General features: G+C 51.7%; 1 protein-coding gene across 1 annotated transcript in view; it reads right to left on the bottom strand.

The window, feature by feature from the left end:
• Window positions 1–307: 307 nt before the first annotated feature.
• Window positions 308–19,304, bottom strand: part of SLC6A13 (solute carrier family 6 member 13) — a 40,613-nt gene continuing 21,616 nt past the window's right edge. Inside the window, exons 5-15 of the mRNA XM_030804647.1 lie at window positions 17,491–17,575; window positions 16,726–16,858; window positions 14,696–14,830; window positions 7,335–7,438; window positions 6,128–6,252; window positions 4,127–4,239; window positions 3,667–3,804; window positions 2,804–2,906; window positions 2,213–2,313; window positions 1,049–1,219; window positions 308–743 (exon numbers count right to left, since the gene is read on the bottom strand). Coding sequence (XP_030660507.1) covers window positions 621–743; window positions 1,049–1,219; window positions 2,213–2,313; window positions 2,804–2,906; window positions 3,667–3,804; window positions 4,127–4,239; window positions 6,128–6,252; window positions 7,335–7,438; window positions 14,696–14,830; window positions 16,726–16,858; window positions 17,491–17,575 — 1,331 coding nt within the window. The 3' untranslated portion in view covers window positions 308–620. The remainder of the gene's footprint in view (window positions 744–1,048; window positions 1,220–2,212; window positions 2,314–2,803; window positions 2,907–3,666; window positions 3,805–4,126; window positions 4,240–6,127; window positions 6,253–7,334; window positions 7,439–14,695; window positions 14,831–16,725; window positions 16,859–17,490; window positions 17,576–19,304) is intronic.

Below are 19,304 nucleotides of genomic sequence, written 5' to 3'. Positions count from 1 at the left end.
TAGGACTTGGGTCTCCTTCATGTGTCCCTCAATTTCCTTTCTTATTCAACAGCACAAAGGCAGAGGAAGAAAGCTGAGGACGCGTGGAGAGAGGCTGGGCAGCCTCCTCTGGTCCAGATGCCTGATGATGGAGGCTGTCAGCCTGGCCCCACCACCCGCCCCCATCACTGTGCTGAGTGGGCCCCAGGGATAACTCAGTGGGGGAGGCTAGGATGGGGAGGGGCAGGGTCCTAAAGCCATAACTATAACATGGGGAAGGGTCAAGGCAGCCAGGCGGGGGGCAGAAATCAGACAGAACCGCCAGCAGTCAGCGGGAAGAATGTGGATTTAATGGAATGAAGGATGAGAGGGCCTGAAGCCAGCAACAGTCTCGCCCCACCCACCAGCCCCCACCCAGCTTCCCAAGGGTCTCAGAGGGACACTCTTGGCACTGGCCTTTCACATCTGTTCAGCAACCCCTGAGCTGAAAAGTTGGAGTGGGAGGCCTCCAGCTCAGCAGGTGGACTCCAAAATACCCCTCTTGTCTTATCCACTCCAGGTCGGGGGCAGGGAAGCACATGGGGCTGCTTCTGCAGCCATCCCCACGGCCAGGCTCACAGGCACCATCCAAGGCCTGCCCCCTAGCAGTGAGACTCCAGCTCTGTGAGTCTGAGCAGTGAGGTCCTGGGGGTGGCGGGAGCCGAGGGTCCTGCTGGGTTCCTCTGGGGCAGGTCCTCGGCTGGGCACATGAGCTGACGGATTCTCTGCGGGGCGAGTGGAGGTGGCTGTCAGGTGCGGAGTGGGGGCAGTTCTGCCAGCTTCCCTCATCACCAACATCTACCTGCCTCCTCACACACAAACCTGCCCTCCTGTCATCACAGCCGCTGTCTGGGAGTCCCCCTGTGTCTTCCTGAGACTTCTCAGCAGGCACTGTATCGCTCCCTGACACCCAGGCTGGGCCCACTGGCCCCTCCATACAACTGTGTGCACCCTGGCTGGCAGCCCACCTGTCAGCGCCTGCGAAGCCTCCCAGCCCCTCTGGCTGCTTTCCTGCCCACAAAGGCCCTACCTCTCTGAAGGGGCCCTTGAGGGTGCCGAGTCTGTAGAGGCTCCAGGCAGGAATGCAGACCATGGAGGACAGAGCCAGGAGCCAGCCCAGGGCATCGCCCCACCATGGGTACGTGTACTTCTTGTTGTAGGTCAGTGGAGTGTACTTGATCAGGGAGAAGAGGAAGGTGGCCTGGGGGGGACAGCAGAAGAGAAAGGGGTTGGGGGGCAGGGGCCTTGTGCCCTCAGCTTCCCCGCCCCCCAGCAGCCTGGCAGAAATCACCCTCCAAGCCTGGATTCCCTCTAGGCTCTTCTGGACCAATTAGCCTCCAATCTTCTCCATCCACACTCTGCCCAAAACCCACACCCTCCAGCAGTATACTTTGTCACTCCAGGGCCCCTGTACCCCTGGGCACCTCTACGTGCAGCTGACTCCCAGTTAGGTTGTGGTCATGTGGCCACTGCATGCTGGGAGGTATTTACTACCCCTCCTGCACCGTGAGTTTGGGGTACGAGTACACCTCAAGGGTAGAGGCCATGCCTCGTTCTCCCTCTGCTCCTCAGTTATATCTTGCACACAGTGGGGGCTCAGGAACAGCTGACACAAAGAGACAAGGCCAAAGGAAGCTGCACCTTGGGGTTTCAGGCCCACATTCTGGAGCCAGGTTGCGTGGGTTTGAATCCCAGTTCTCTGCAACTTTCTCGCTTGGGCCAGTGGCTTAACAACCTCTTCAACCTCAGTTTCACCTGTAGCACCAGTGTAACAACAGCACTTCCTTTATGGGACTCTTGTGAGGATTAAATGAGTTAATACGTGTTAAAGCACCTTGTGCCCGACACAAAGTCAGTGCTCTATACCGGCTGCTTTTCGATTGCTGTGGTTATTAGTACTATTATGAGCAGCCCAAGGCACCCGGGCTTCAGTCCTGGCCTGTGACGTTAGACTCACACTGTGGTGTTGGTCAAACCGTCTGACAGCTCTGGACCTCAGTTTATCCTTCTGCGAAATGGAAAGGAAGAATCTATCTTGCTGTAGTTTTCTAGAATCCAAAAGGAGGATGAGTGAAAATCTAAGATGATTTTCAGTTCCTAGAAAGAAGTCCATTGCAGGGCTAACGGCTTCTCTACCCTGCTAGCCACCATCTCTCCCTCCCTTCATCTGACTTTATCCCCGAAATGATCTTACTGTGCACACAGCTGGTGTGAGGAAGAGCCAACAGTATTTGATAAGAGGCCATGGCCTGTACCCAATCATGTCTTCGATGTTGTCGTAGAAGCGCCTGGCTCCTAAATGGAGAGAAGAAGAAGGACGGGGGAGAAAGTCATTCTTCGGCACCCAGAACATCAGGATGGGGCCACAACCAGATCAGAATGGGCAGGGACCCATAAAGAGATGACATCACAGCTGTCCATTCAAATCGTTGCTGGGAGAAAGCTCTTCCCCGGCATTCATAGGCATAAACAGCAGGACTTGGCTTGGGTACAGGCAGTCACTTCCTGATTATCAAGGTTGTCAAAAGCTGAAAACATTTGGACAGGGCAGGATATGGACCCACCTGAGGTGGTCGAGGTACGGCTATAACCAAGACTGCGGGCAAGGCAGCTTCTGGAGGGCCCTCCAAAGGTAGCAATTTAGGATTTGCAAGATTTTGGAGGTTGGGTAGGGAGGCGCCCCAGGAAAAGGGAAGTGTGAGCAGTAGATGTCTGTTTCGTGTCTAAGGACCCCAAGACCCTTAGACGAGAGGAGGATGCTGGGACCTAGGGAGGAGTCACTCACCGTAAACCCAAGCCACACAGAGGGACTCAAAGATGGCCACGAACAGGAGGCACATGCCACTGGCTGCATAGTAGTCAAAGAGCTGGAACACGTACATTCCGCCCTGCATGGGAGGAGATTATTTTAAAAAGAACTTTATCCGGTGGAAACAGAAAGATTCACTCCTGTGCCCTTTAACTTCATACAGTGGAGGCACAGAGCAGAGTTGGTGAGGATCGCAGGAGACGGATCACAAAATAGAAGTAATTTGTAAGCCATAAAGCACGAGGCAGATATGAGATACTAATTATTTTTATTATTGTTTTGGGACAGAATATAGACGAAATAAGACAGCTATTGTTAGATTATATCTGAGAACACTTAGGGACTGGCCCCGAAGCCCAAGACATAGAGTGTACTCTTTGGGGAAAGGATCAGGATAAGGTCTGTTATTGATATTGTCAAGCTGACAAGCTCCGTGTCTCCCTCCTCCTCCCTTGAGACGGCACAGAATGTCACCCAGCCCCAGGGCTCCCTTTCTCGCTTTGAAGTTTGTACATAGAACTTGGTTCAGCTGCCTGGGAAATCACCAGATCTTGCTGGAGAGGCAGCTCCTCCCAACCCAATGCTCCACATACCTCTTCACTTACTGTGGAGCCAAATGGCTCCACACCCATCCCTGGAGGTGGGTGGTCCATGCCCAAAGGCCAGAGGAGGGACCTGCCTACTTTGTCGTTCCTGGGATGGGGAAAAGAGGGAGTCCTAGTGTCCGGAAGCCCAGAAGACCTGCCCTGACTGGGAGCCAGGGTATCTGCCTCACCGACAGGTAGCAGCTGTCACTTGGCTCCTCCTCCCCAGCCTTCCCCCGCTCCCCAGGCCCTCACCTCTGTGAGCATGATCAGCCCCACAAGGAAGGAGACGACAGATACTCCGAGGATGAGGACTTCCCTCCGGTTCTTCTTGCGGAACACGTGAGGGTACATGTCAACCAGCGCTGTCACCAGGCTTTCTACACACACAAACTGGATGACAGGGCAAAGGGATCGGAGGGAAGGAGAGCTCCCAAGATGCCCTGTCCATGAGCGCTGGCTTCTCGCTCCCAGGATCAGCCCTGCCAGCCTCACTGTCTCAGGTCCCCAGAGCTATTGTCCTTGCCTGGTTAGGTCAGGACTCACCCTCAAGCTCCCGTGTCCCCGAAAGGGCATCCACTTCTGACACTCACCCAGTCCCCAGCTATTTTAAGGGTGGGTGGGGCAGAAAGCTGAACGACATGCCCACTGCTCCTCCTCCCCAGCGCACACCCCCCACTCATCTCTCAGCCTCTGAGTGGCTGCCTCTTGATACCTGGCTATCCAGTCCCAGGAGAACCACCATGAAGAAGAAGCAGCAGGCCCAGAGAGGAGAGAAGGGTAGCATCACCACGGCCCGCGGGTAAGCGATGAAAGCCAGGCCAGGGCCTACGACAAAAAACCCAGAGGAACACGGGCCAGTGCCCAGGCCAGCTCCAGGCCATGGGTGACCCATGGCTTCCCAGTGTGGGGCCATAGAGTAACACGGGCTAGAGGAAACTTCACCCCAAAGTTACTGTCACCACTACGTCCTCACCCAGGAGAAGCCACCCCAACCTCCACCTGGTTCTCGCATTTCCAAGGTGCCTCTCACTGTATTCTCACTGGCAAGAACAGAATCTAGAGACGGCAGGTGTAAAGGGCTGTGGGCCTAAAAGGACTCCGGATCTCCAGATCTATTGTACAGACATGAGGTTTCAAGCCTAGAATGAGCTCAGAAGCGAGCAGGCCATAGAAATTTGTGAAGCAGACCCAGTGCAAAACGCAAGGAGGTGGTAGGGCCTGGTGAGAGGCGGAGCGATCACGCCCCAGCTCCTCGCGATGTTTTGTTGTATTTGTAAGGAATGTAGGTGGTACCAAAAAAATCGTTCCAAGGCCAGAGTTGGCCTAAGGCCTCCAGTTTACCACCTCTGCGCCTGGAGCCCGTTCTGTCACCCTACAATGACTACACGGGCACTGGTTTCAGAATGCCGCTGACACACATCCTCGCGGCCCATGAATGTGTCTCTCGACTGACTCATATGGCAGGAAAAAACGCATGTAATAGAGCCTGAGTCTACCATGGGAAGTTCCTCTGAAAAGCGAAGAGCACCACTGTGACCTTGGAGGTCTTTTGCTTCTGCCAGTCCCAGCTCCCACATTGGTGAGGTGGGGGTGTGCAGGGCCTGCCCTGCAGGTTTCCGTTGCATGGTACAATAGAGCGCCTCGCCCAGCACCTGGAGTGCAGTCAACACTTAGAAAGTGAGACACAGGCCAGGCATGGCGGCTGATGCCTATGATCCCAGCACTTTGGGAGGCTGGGGTAGGTGGATCACTTGAGGCCAGAGGTTCAAGACCAGCCTGGCCAACATGGTGAAACCCTGTCGCTACTAAAAATACAAAAATTAGTCAGGCGTGGTGGCATGCACCTGTAATCTCAGCTACTCGGGAAGCTGAGGCATGAGAATCACTTCAGCCCAGGAAGCGGAGGTTGCAGTGAGCCGAGATCATGTCACTGCACTCCAGCCTGGGTGACAGAGAAAGGCTCCATCTCAAAAAGTTAAAAAAAAAAAAAAAAAGAGGGAGGGAGAGAGAGACACTATCGTTCTTAATGAGAATCACAGACATCCACTGCCCAGGGATTGGCATCCTGTGTGGCCCAGGCGTGCTTCTGAATGCCATGGTAAAAAATCATCTTGTTACAGGGCAAAAATAGGTGAGCAAGAGAAACATTTTACGGCTTATTCAGATCGGGGCCTGGGCCTTGATGTTATTTGAAAGCAGCAAAACAGCACTGCATGGTGGAAAGGCAGTCACTCACAAAAGGGGGAAACCCTATGTGCTGATAGAAACTTCTCCTTGACATTCATTTTAAAGTGAACAAAATGAGGCCAGGTGCAGAACAGTGTATATAGTATGTTATTATTTGGTTTTTTAAGAAGGTGGCAAGAAATAGAAATAGTAATACGTATTGCATGTATATGTCTGTATATATATTTTTTCTCATATATGTCTAAACTATTTCTGGAAGGATAAACACGAAATAGATTAACATTGGCTGCTTCCAGGGTAATGAACTGGAAGCCAAGGATGGGAAGAAAAATGTTCACTGTATGCCTACTCTTTAAAGCTGGAATTACTGTTTCGATTCTCCCCCACGTCTTCCCAGAGTGCATCCACTGAATGGTGGTCATAGCTCACCCAGAGTGTAGGTGACACAACAGAAACGCCTCTAGACCCTGGCTGCCAGAGGTTTGAACCAGGCTCACTACCTCCAGGCCTCCCCAGTAACACTCACCTGACTCGGCCACCTCAGAGATGGGCACCCCCTGCTCCTGAGACATGAAGCCCAGGATGGAGAAGATGGCAAAGCCGGCCACAAAGCTGGTGCCGCTGTTGAGGAAGCAGAGGGCGATGCAGTCCCTGTGGGGCAGGGGTGAGGAGAGGGTAGAATGGCAGGGTCAGAGCAGGGCTGCAACCTCTCCTGCTTCCTGTCTGGGAGCACAGCCCCTCCTGGCAGACACTGTCCTGGCCCCTTCACGGACGCCGGAGCAGGGCTACCTGGCAGAATTCAGAGGGCCACACAAAGCACTGGCTCTCCTCCAACACTCCTTGGCCCCACCAGCCCAGGGATGGAATAAATCAAGGTAGTCCTAAAAGAATGAGGGGGCTCCAGGGAAGTAAAACATGGACCTAGATGTGACAAACCGCCACACAGCCGCCCCTCTCTGCCATATCGGCCCACACCTCATGGGACACTGCCACTTGGCCGTAATCCCATTTGGCTAACACAGGGGTGCAGACGTGGGTAATTCCAAACAACAATAACTCTTAGTCACCTAAATTCAGTTTTGAGATGCACAATATGATTTCATTTCAGCTATGTTTCAGCTTGTGTTAAAATTGGCTTAAATCTTCTGAGCACAAACCAGGTAGGCAAGGAGAGAGCAAAGGGGACAGGATGTGACGTGAGGGAGATGGTATGAAAAATGGGTAAGGATTCAAAGTTTTTGGGGCAGATTTACCAAGCAAGCAAGACTGGGGTGCAACGCATGACACTGCTAATCGCAGTAGGACCTCACTTCACATCATCGATACATTCTTGCAGATTGCAATTTTAAGCAAAACAACCTATAATGAAACCAGTTTATTTTTCTCATCCAAGTTATAAGGAAACGACATTATTCAAAGACCTGTTGTGCTTCTCAGGCTTGCTTACCTAGCACTCCTGAGCCCACTAACCTCTACATCAGCCAGGAGGCCGGGTCCCCTGCTGTGGTCTCCCAGCCAATCACAACTATCCCACCCTTTCAGATGCAATTCTCTGTCCATCTTGCAGTTGGCTCCTTGCAGCTCCTGGTAGCCCTGGGGTGTTGGATATGGGGGTGTAGACAGAGGGGCAGATCCAGGAGCTGATGCACCCTCCAACTCACCCTCATCTAGCGTGGCTGGAGGGACAGTAGAGAGAAGCAGGTGTGTGGCTCGGGCCCCACGCCCCCAATCACCTGTAGCAGTTGTTGTGGTACTTGTTGTAGCTGCCCAGGGCTGTCAGGCACCCAAGACAGATGGCGAAGGAGAAGAATATCTGGGTGCCTGCATCCATCCACACCTACAAAGGGGAAGGGCAAGAAAGGTGAACTCCCAGGAAAGCCAGGCCAGTCAAGCCATGGGCAGACATAGGCAAGTGGCTGAGCTGGACCCTGGCTAGGGATGGTGAGAAACCTGCTCTCAGCCAACACTGGCATCCTGCTACCTCTGCTCACCCCAGTGGGCTCCACTCCCTGGACTCCTAGATGAAGTTTCTTGGGCACTACCAGGATAGAACAGGCATTAGGCATTCAAAGAAAATGGAAAAGACGAAAAGACCATGGCGGAAGCGTGTAGGGGGGTGGGACAGGGCTCTAGAACAAAGCTACGTCTCCCATCAGGTGTTTGATCCTAGGTTCTGCCGCCACTTTCTCCTATGACCAGTGTGGAGGAATCCAGGCACCGCGTCCCCAGGAACACTGCCCCTAATAGCAGGGCCACCGCCAGTATGTAGCTTTGCCCCTCACGTCTCAGCAACCTCTGTCTAAAGACAGGGAAAATAATTCTCGGCTCACAAAAAGGCAAAAGGACGAAAAGAAACACCTCTGAAGAGGGCTTTGTACTCCTTGGGAGGGGAAAAATCACAGTCCAGCTAAACATAGAGTTCAGTTGTTATTGTTATTTTCTCAGCTGGCTCGCCCAGCCTGTGCATGTTATGATTTAGATCTAACAGCTAGAATAACATCCCAGACAGAAAGAACATCAAGGCAACAGGACCGAGTGACCCTGCAGATCTGCAGGACCCTCCCCAGGCGCTCCTGCCCCTGGTGACGTGAGCACAACCAGGGAGCACCCCGCTATGGACGCAGACATCCAAGCAGGTGTTCCTCACGTGTCTGTGTTCCCAACGGAAAGGGCACCGGATGACCCATCCGTGTCTTTTGCTCAGCCTCATGCCAGAACCCCCCAGGCAGGCCCCTACTTTCCAGAAAACCCTCTACCCTTTCATCCTCTCTTCCGCTAGTATCAGGCCTCCAATTCCTCAGTCCCTTCCTGGTCTTTGCCTACCTCCCAAAGCATGTTCACCACCCTCAGCCCCTACCCCTTGCTCCCTCCTTTCACGCTCACCCCTACCAAAGTGGCCACATTTCTCAGCAGTGTAGGGGCCCGAGGGATCCATCAGCAGGCTGACCACCTCAGAATCATGCCGATTCCTCAGCTAGCATCTCCAGTCGAGACACTGAATCCCCAGGCCTGAAGGAGAACCCAGAACTCGTATCCTTTTCAGAGCTTCCTGGGTGACCCTAATGGTCTCCACGTATGGGATGCTGTCCTATGGCCCCTGCATCAGGGGTGCACCAGGGCACCCCTCCTCTCATCATGTCTCCATTCTGCAGGGCCAGGGACAGAGCAGGGAAGACGGTAGGGGGAAGGGAATAATGTCTCCAGCCTCCCATTCTTGAGTTCACTGGGAATCCTGTCCTGAGGTGGTCTGTGAGGCAGGAGGTGCCACCGGGCACAAGGGGTCAGCAGCAAGAAGCACAGAGGAGGATCTGGAGGGGCTGGGGCCAGGGAGGAAATCACACAGAGAAGGAAACACTGGGAATGAAATGCTAGAAAAGGAAAGGGAATGAAGGAGAGACCCCGGGACAGGAAGGGGGTGCTTGCAAACTGCAGTGTCTCACTTCTCCCAGTTTAAAAAAAAAAGTTTCAGTGTGAGGCGACACCAGCTTTGAGGAGAGGCCTTGGCCAGTCTTTTTGCTCCCTCAAAACATTCCCAATCCTTTCCTCTTCTAAAACTCTGCCACACAGATCCTGCAAAGATATTCATCTCAGGAAAACTCACTGACTTTGGCATGAAAGTCACTCGGTTCTATCTCATTCCTGCTTCACTGGCGAAGTTATTGGCAGCTTCAAGAGCAGGACCTTCCGGCAAAAGGCCCTGAGCTTAGAGAGAAAGTGCTTCCCCAGGGTCAGAGGTGTAAGGGTTCAGGACCAATGCATGCCTCCTGGGACCCACAGGTACTGCCCCTTCATGATGTTGGGCACCCCCTCCCAAAAAGGTCGTTCAGGATGTGCCCCGGGAGCCCGGAGGCCTCGCGCCTTGGACATTTGCCCCGGGCCTGACAGTGCACTGGGTGCAGACTGGGCCATGAATTACCAAGGAGACAGGCCGCGGCTGCCCGCACACAGGCAGAGGCGCAAGCCGGGTACGGGCAGCTTTGTGAACTTGTGCTTGGGAAGGAATAACAAGAGAAATCGTGACTTGGCCATTTATCTCGCCTCGGCAGGGGTGGGAGGTCGGAGTGGGGTCACATGGAGGCTGAGTTGGGGGAGAGGTTAATGAGAACTAAGGAAAATGCAGCAGGAGGCTGAGAACCCAGAGCGCAAGGGTCAATGCACTCTTTGACTAAAGCCTTTGACCAAAGCCCCCTCGCTGGGAGCTTGGCAAGCCCCAGCTCCCCACACAGCTGCCGCCCGACAAGCCTGCTGGGATGGGGAAGAGAACGGGGTCAGAGCAAGCTGTTCCATTCCCACCACAGGCAACCCATCCCTGCCCACTCCACTAGCCCTGGTTTCTGGAATAAAGCTCTGATTTGTCTCTGGCTAGGGCAGAAGGCCGACCAAGGGAAAAACAAGTGTAAAAAATCCTTGGTGGAATGCAGGTAAAAGAGGTCTTGGAGGAAAAGAGGAGGAGAGGGGACTCTAGAAGATCTGGGAAAGATGTTTTCAGCCTCAAGTCCAACCCCCAGGATTATTAATATCTGTCTACTATTTTTAGGAAGGCAATGTTGTGTAATGGAAAAGCACAGCTTTGAAGTTACATTAATCTGGGCTCAATTCCTGACTTTATTAATTACTGGCTGTGTGATCTTAGGCAAGTCACTTAACCTCCCTGAACCTCCCTTTTCTCATCAGGAAAATGGGTATAATAACAAATAAAATAATGTATGTAAAATGCCTAACACATAAATAAATATTAGCTTCCTATCTCACCTTCTGGAAAAATAAAAAGCAGCTGTTAAAACTCTCAAATAATTCATATTCTTTGGGAAATATCTATCATGGTAAATAAGACAGCAGCTTTTGATGAAAAGCTACTTGAGATAAAACCCACGCTCCCCCACATGCTAGTTTTGTGATTCTGGGCAAGTTTCGTAAGTTTCCTAAGCTTCTGTTTCTCCATCCGTAAGATGAGGCTGACCCCAAACTCACAGGGTTGAACTGCGTCAAGCACTCAGCAAAGGGCCTGGCGAACAAGAAGGACATAATAAGGTTAGTTTTGGCCACTGTTTACTGCTGCTATTATTTTAAAAAGCAGCTCATCTTTCACTGATAATGAGGTGGCATAGATTGGATTTCAATACTAAAAGAAAGACTAGTTCTAATCGGTGATTTCAGCTTCCTCCCTAAACAAACCTTTCCTTAGACTTGCTTAACGTGGGGATTTAAAAGGTTCCACGTGGGCTCTTTGGATGCCCTCCTCCCATCCCCTGCCCTCAGCAAGCGCAGTAGAGCAGGCACAGGGCCAGGACCCGGGAAAGAAACAAGTGGTCTGAGTAAAGCACACGCTCCAGCAGAGCCCTGGGTCTCCAGTGGCCATTCTCCAGGGAGACGAGACAAGGCCTGGGAACACCGGGAAAGGCAGCAACCTGCCCCTCAAACAGCAAGCCTGGCAGGAAAAGGGGAGCAAACAAGAGGGGAGCACGGCGTTGTCTCTGCCTGGCTCCTGACAACCGGCCTCAGTGCTTGGCAGAGATGCGTCTTTGGTCTGTGTCAGGGAGAAGACATTTTGCAACTTTCTCAAGTGCCAGGCAAATGCCAGTTAGAATGATCACACTTCCTGGGGAGTGCCAACTAGATTCAATTAGGGCTCTGGCAAAGCACCCCCACCCTGCAGGTGCTGCTTTGTTCACTGACAACAAAGGCCTAGCTTCAGCATGAGACTTGGACCAGGCAGAGAAGAAGGCTGCTGGGGACTAGTCCCGGCACTTGAGCCATCCCCCTCCCCACAGCCCCAAAGCACTTGGAACACAGATGCTCCCTGCACAGCCCAAAGCTGGCTGGAATGGAAAGAATGGTATCCCAGAGTACAGACTGAAAGAGGTCTTTGTCCTGCAGTCACCCCGACAGAGACGTATGGCCTCACTAATGCTGAGAAGTTGAAAGCTACCTGGTCCACCTTCTTTACGTTTTCTGGAAGCTACTATATAGCAAACGTGGCACCTGAAACAGATCCGGCACATAAAAGATGCTCATAGTAGATTCATTCAGGGTTTTGCTGAATGCATAAGCTGTGAGAGAAACAAAAGTGAGTGGCCAGGGACCTCGTCTCCAAGAGTGGATCATAAAGTGCATGGGATTCGTCATCATTCAGACCCAGTCCCAGTTGCAGGTATGAGGATGAAAACATGCTTTAAGCTCTCTAGGCCTTAATGTCCTAATCTATAAAATGGGGATGCCTTGTTGATCTGCTGAGAGTGTTTGCTGAAATAATGCACGTAAGCCTCTTAACAATGTCAGGGACCGAGGAAGCACGCCCTAGCTGTTAGCTATAAATAGCTGATAAGGACAAAGCCATGAATCTGTTGTGGAAATACTGAGCCCCTCTGTCCTTTTTCTCTGCCAGCCTACCTGCCCGTCACCATTCCTGATCATGCCTCCTTCCTCTCTGGCCTACCTGCAGACAAAGACGAACTTTGTAGCTTAGCCACTGGTTCTCAACTCTGCCCCTCCAGAACCACAATGGCTTTCTCTTGTGTGGGGAATCCAAGCCAAACTCTTCACCCGGCCTTCAAAGCCTCCCCTCCATTCAACTTCCCCTACAACTCCTGCTCACCACCTCCTGTCCATCACAACCCTTTGGTTCCAGATAAGTCAAAGGGCTTATGATTCACAAAACAAAGATACCCTTTGCCTGGTCTGCCATAATTACTGGCTGCACAACCTCAGGCCACAGTGTGCTCATCTTACAAGGAGGAACGTGCACTGGGATCCTTCTAGGACCCCAGTTGTGCTTCTACAGTTTGGCTCCAAAGCCTGACTGCCGCCCTCGTACCCTGTGTGGACCTGTGGCAGTAGCAGTCTGTATCTCCACGCTGTCTGAGAAATGGGAGAAGGGAAGGATAAGCTGCTATCCCACCAGAACGTTACTGAGAAACACTCAGGACCAGGGCTACTTGACTCTGCCGGGAGGTTTCTGAATAGCAGTGATCTGTCTGCTTCTGGAAGCCACAGCGTCCCAGCAGAGCTCAGGCTGAAAGAATCAAAACCTGGCCGGAGTGGCCAGGAGACCTGAGGACAGTTTGGCTTCCGGATCGCCTGACACTCTGCCCCAGGGGGAGCCATTGCCCCTGCGTGCATGGGGCTCCCAGCCTCAGTGTGCCTGTCCCCTTTCTCTTGCTCCCTGTCAGCAACGTCAGTGAATATGCTGGTGCCTGACTATTTCAAACGTTTGGAAAGCCAGCCAGTGTGTCTCCTACGTGCTGGGGGCCGCCCGCCCTCATGTCTCCTTGGGGCTTCTTTCATAGACGTGGCTCTAGGTTGCCCACTCACTCCCCCGCAGGGTGGTCTCTGCACCCAGGAGGCAGAGCAGGGCATAACCAGGTAACAACACTTCAGGGCCTCCAGGGCGGAGCTTACCCACGCACCCCTCTGGCCCTCGACACCTCCTGGCTTTGCCAGCTTTCAAATGGCTGCCAAAGAGGGGACGGTAAGAGACCTGTCAGAGGCAGGGGCTGCCCCTTCCAGGCCTTGCTTTCCAACCCCCTTCAGGCCACAGGCAACACCACCCCTCCCTACCCGGACGGTAAAAAAGCCAGCTGTAGCAGAGGGCATGCAGACCACAAAGGAAGGGTGGTGGGGAGGAGACCCAGAGCCTCTGGACAGCTGACAGGGAAACTTAACACTAGCCCAGCGGGCTGAGGGCGGGGCCAGGGAGCTGCGGCCTAGACATGGGTCACATGGGCAGAGGCAGGGAACCAGGAGGCAGACTGAGGGGTAAGAATTAAAGAGGAAGCTCAGTAGGAGATGAGCTCCTAAGAGATAAATGTACAAAGCAGGTGCGGAGAGGATGGGAGAAGGGCACCCTTGAGTAGGGACTGTGAGTGACACTTGTGGCCCTAGAGAAATATTACTAGAAATACTACCCTAGTAACATTTGCCTGGGTTCCCTGGCAGCTGTGAACCCAAGAAGGGACAGTGTCAGACACCTTATGACCACAAACAGCTGCTAACATGTCAGAGGCATTTGAACCACAGCGACTCCAGCTTGAATAGGGGCTGGGTAAAATAAAGCTGAGACCCACTGGGGCTGCATCCCAGGAGGTAAGGCATTCTAAGTCACGGGATGAGACAGGAGGTCATCACGTCAGAAGATACAGGTCATAAAGACCTTGCTGATAAAACAGTTTCAGTAAAGAAGCCGGCCAAAACCCACCAAAACCAAGATGGCAACAGAAGTGACCTCTGTTCTTCCTCACCACTCATTATGTGTAAATTATTATGCACTAGCATGCTGAAAGACACTCTCACCAGCTCCATGACAGTTTACAAATGCCATGGCAACGTCAGGAAGTTAACCTCTATGGTCTAAAATGCGGGGAACCCTCAGTTTTGGGAATTGCGCACACGTTTCCAGGAAACTAATGAATAATCCACCCCTTGTTTAGCATATAATCAAGAAATAACCATAAAAATGCGCAACCAGTAGCCCTGGGGCTGCCCTGCCTATGGAGCAGCCATTCTTTATTCCTTTATTTTATTTTATTTTATTTTATTTTATTTTAGAGACAGAGTCTCGCTCTGTTGTCCAGGCTGGAGTGCAGTGGCGCGATCTCAGCTCACTGAAACCTTCACCTCCCGGGTTCAAGAGATTCTCCTGCCTCAGCCTCCCGAGTAGCTGGGACTTCAGGTGCCTGCCACTACACCCGGCTAATTTTTGTATTTTTAGTAGACGTGGTTTCACTATGTTGGCCAGACTGGTCTTGAACTCCTGACATCAAATGATCCACCCACCTCGGCCTCCCAAAGTGCTGGGATTACAGGCATGAGCCACTGTGCCTGGCCTCCTTTACTTTCTTAATAAGCTTGCTTTTGCTTTATTCTACTCCCCCCAAATTCTTTCTTGTGAGAGGTCCAAGAACCCTCTCTTGGGGTCTGGATTGGGGACCCTTTCTGGCAACAAACAGATGTTTAGAGAAGGAAGGGTGCACTCCCGCTGCCACTGTGGACACCCTAGGGTAGTGCTAGGTGCAGGGGTTCCCCGTCAGAGTGCAGGGAAAGACTGATGCTCAGGTGCCCTGGGAGCCACAGAGGGCTCCTGTCTGTGGCTTCTTACCTGGGGATCCCACAGGCGTGTGAGGTTTGGGTACAGGTAAAACTGAATTCCTTGGGCTGCCCCAGGCAACGTCACCCCTCGAATTAACAGGACCACCAGCATGAGGTAAGGAAATGTGGCCGTGAAGTACACCACCTGGTCATGGGCAAATGAGAGACAAGGAGCTTGTGAGTGAGGAAGTGACAGGGGCACTCCTCAGAAAAGGTCAAGGGAGTGTTCCTTCTGCTCCCAGCTCATCCGCAGTTGTTTAGTTCTGTTGCAGGAAGTCAGGGACCCCGAATGGAGGGCCAGCTGGAGCCATGGCAGAGGAACATGAATTGTGAAAATTTCATGGACATTTATCAGTTTCCAAATAATACTTTTATAATTTCTTATGCCTGTCTTTACTTTAATCACTTAATCCTGTTATCTTCGTAAGCTGAGGATGTACCTCACCTCAAGACCACCGTGATAATTGTGTTAACTGTACAAATTGATTGTAAAACGTGTGTTTGAACAATATGAAATCGGTGCAGCTTGAAAAAGAACAGAATAATAGCGATTTTTAGGGAACAAGGGAAGAAAGCCATAAGGTCTGACTGCCTGTGGGGTCGGGCAAAAAGAGCCATATTTTTCTTCTTGCAGAGAGCCTATAAACGGACGTGCAAGTAGGAGAGATATCACTAAATTCTTTTCCTAGCAAGGAACATTAATATTAATACCCTGGGAAAGGAATGCAGTCCTGGGGGGCGGTCTATAAACGGCCACTCTGGGAATGCCTGTCTTATGCAGTTGAGATAAGGACTGAGATACGCCCTGGTCTCCTGCAGAACCCTCAGGTTGACTAGGGTGGGGAAAAACTCTGCCCTGGTAAATTTGTGGTCAGACCAGTTCTCTGCTCTCGAACCCTGTTTTCTGTTATTTAAGATGTGTATCAAGACAATACGTGCACTGCTGAACATAGACCCTTATTAGTAGTTCTGCTTTTGCCCTTTGCCCTGTGATCTTTGTTGGACCCTTTTTAGTAGTTCTGCTTTTGCCCTTTGTCCTGTTCCCTCAGAAGCAGGTGATCTTTGTTAGATCCTTAATAGTAGTTCTGCTTTTTGCCCTTTGAAGCCTGCAATCTTTGTACCTACTCCCTGTTCTTACACCCCCTCCCCTTTTGAAACCCTTAATAAAAACTTGCTGGTCTGACACTCAAGTGGGCATCACGGTCCTACTGCTGTGTGATGTCACCCCCGGCAGCCCAGCTGTAAAATTCCTCTCTTTATACGGTCTCTCTTTATTTCTCAGCCAGCCAACACTTATGGAAAATAGAAAGAACCTACGTCAAAATATTGGGGGTGGGTTTCCGCATATAGTTCCATCTCCCCTATCCCTTGAACCACAGCCTCCCCTCTTCCCTTCCTCCCTCCAGCTAAAGGCTCCCACCTCCCCTGACACATATTCAATAAATATTTGTTGAGTGACTGAATGACATTTGGCATTCTCCCAACAAGTGTGCTTAGCATTCATGGCAAGGATTGTCAGATATGAAAAGATTTGTGACATGTGACCCCTGTCCTCACAGAGCTTACTAGCTTAGCACAACGAGGCAGCCAGATTAGGAGAGGCCCCCAGGGCAAGAGTTCAGGAGAATTCAGAATGCTTTCTTTGCTCCAGGGTAAAGAGTCCCCTGGAATTCCTGAGTTGGTTAAGAATCATTGTGAGATGAGGAGTCTTCATGGAATTATTTTTCCAAAGAACTGTTGTATGAATTAGGGAACCATGACTTGTGTTCAATTTGCAGTGTGCCCACCCATCGTCAATTCCAAGATCATATTACCCTGGAGGTGTCCTTCCTGCCTTTCTCGCTCTCTTCCAGTCCCAAAAACCAAAAGTATGTGAATCTAGGAGAGGCACAGAATCAAGGAAGGGAGCCACATCAAATCCTTGCTGGGTCATCGCCTCCCATCCTCGACGGGGCCACAGCTTAGAGAACCCCTGGGTGACAGCCCCCAGTGAGGGCAGGGAGTCCGGGAATGGGAGGGGCAGCAGCTCCCCACACAAACCTTGCCTGTGGACTTCACCCCCTTCCAGATGCAGAAGTAGCAGATGACCCAGGCCAGCAGGAGGCACAGAGCCAGCTCCCAGCGCAGGGCCCCCAGGTGCTGGATCCCATCAGAGATCTTCAAGACCCGCCGCCTGGGGAGAGAAGGGTTGAACCTGGCTTACTTTTTCTGCCAGCCTCAGTTCTGTGGCCCCGTCCTGGGACAGTGGAGCTGAGCCTGCCTCCAGGCTTTTGTCCAAAGGCTTCTCCGCTCTCTTCACATGAGGCCATCCGTAGCCCAGAGCTGGAGGTGGACATAAAGGTGGAGAATGGAGACTGTTCCAGGTAAGTTTGCTCTGAGTGCTTTGTCCTCAGCCAGGGGAAGGAGGCGCAGGCACCTATGTTCCCAATCAGGGTTTCAGGACTTTTTGACGGCAGGACTCTTGCCCTGGGTGAATATCAGTACTGGGGGGAGGGGGTGGGTCAGAGTCCACACTCTTGCAGCCACAGGGAGGAGGCAGTGCGGAGTGAGAGCACATATGCACACACACTGTCTAACGCGGGGCAGGGGTGCGGGCAAGGAAGGCCAGGCACAGCCCCAGGAGAACTGAAGTCTCATCTCTGAAACCAGTCCTGCAATAACCACAAACACAGGCACCACAGAAAGAAGCCACTTAGTGGAAATTCTTCCCTTGCTGTCCATTGAGAGTGACCTTGGTGTGAACTCCTCCCCATACCCTTCTTCTGAACACATGGCCCACACTGGGTGGGGGAGGGTCTCACTTACTCCCAGAATTCGATGACAGGAGAGGTGGCATTCTCAGAGGTACCATTCAGGGAGCCGTTGGCCTTCTGGAACTCCATACAGTGCTCTACCCATGGGTCACGAGAAGGGAAAAAAGAGAAAAATCATCAGCCAGCCTATGACACAACTAGAGAGTGGGGTGAAATTCTAGGAGAATGGGAAGGAAGGTATTTGGCAGGAGCCAGACTGTTATCTGTACAAAACATCCGCCCACACGTAATAACCTCAACAAATGCAGCTCACTGTCTCCTGCACACTTGGACATGTGGGTACATAGATGCTTGGGTACACATTCTCCTCAAGCATGATCAGAGGACAACAGGAAAGATGCACTTCAGGTCCGCTGCTTCAAGGCATGCTAACATTTCTATGTAAGCGTCCTGTGCAAAGTCACCACCTTCAAGGAATAATAAGAGGGAAGTGATGTCTCAGAGTGGCCGAGAGCGCAGGTTGGAAAGCTCTGGCTTGAATGCTGACCCCACAGGTATGAACTGTGCGGCCATGGGTAAGTTCTAACTCAGCTCTCTGTGTTTTGCTTCGCTCGTCTCTAAAATGTAGATAGTAAGATCCATTACGTAGGATTGACAAGAAATTAAATGAAAACATGGATGTAGAGTGCTCAATAGATGGTGCTCTTTATTATTTGTGTGTGACTTTGGAGTTTTACAAAGAGTACTGACTTTTTTATGTTTGATAAATACAATAATCCTGGGAAATATTAAGACAGATACTGTTTTCCCCATTGTGCCCATGAAGACAGTGGATCTTCTTAGAAATGGCCTGTATCTGCTCATGAATGACCAAGTGTAGGCTGGAACCCAGGGCAGCAAATTGTCTGGGTTCCACCTTCAAAATATCTAGACTGATCCTTCTTGTCACCTCTACTACCACCACCCTGGTACAGGGTGGGCACCATCAGCTCCCGTCTCCTGCCTGGCCTTCAGCTCTCACCCTTGCCCCCCTTCGTGGAATCTCCATTTTGTTAAACCTTAGATCACTCTATGTCACACCCCAGGTAAAGGCCTCCCGTGGGTTTCCCGTCCCACTCAAAGAAAAAAGCTGCAACCCCTTTAGTTGCCTTCAAGGCCATATTAGATCCATTCCCACACCATTCCCTTCAGCCACCTGCTCTACCACGTCCACCCTGTTCCCTGCCCCTTCAGCCACCTGCTCTACCACGTCCACCCTGTTCCCTGCTCCCTGCACACATGGGGTGTGTTAGGTGCTGTGCCGCCTCAGTGCCTTCTTCCTAGAGTTCTTGTCCCCCAGCTCGATGACTCGTTCCCCCTCCTCCTTCAGACCAGTGCTGAATGGGCATCTCAGTAAGGCCTTTCCTGATCATGCCACCTAAAATTGCAATCCCACCCATAAAACTCACAGTCTCTGTTTTATGTTCCTCCATAGCCCGTCTTCTAACACAACATGTACTGCTGCTTTCTAACCGGACACTTGTCATTCACTTGTTTTGTTTATGTCTACCTCCCATCGCTACAGGGAAAGCCCCAGGAGGGTGGGGTCTTTGTTTTTGTTTATTACCATATTCCCTGTGCTCAGAACAGAGCCTGGCATACAGCAGGAGCTCAACAAGTATCTGTTGGGTGATTGAAGGCCAGCTAGGTGCTCTCTCCACTAAACCATTCACTTTCCTGGACGCTGCAGCACACCCAGAAAAGCACGATTTCATCTTGGCGGGACAGCGTATCTCGTGCTGTTCAAATGCTAGGCTCTGAGTCAAACCAGGCTCACTAAGAGAGATGTCACAGTGTCAAAAAATAACACTCAGGTATTCAATGTGC

The sequence above is a fragment of the Nomascus leucogenys genome, chromosome 23 (genome assembly GCF_006542625.1).
Source record: "Nomascus leucogenys isolate Asia chromosome 23, Asia_NLE_v1, whole genome shotgun sequence".
NCBI lineage: Eukaryota > Metazoa > Chordata > Mammalia > Primates > Hylobatidae > Nomascus > Nomascus leucogenys.
Note: the sequence above shows the minus strand (reverse complement) of the source record. Positions and strands in the feature narration are given on the sequence as shown.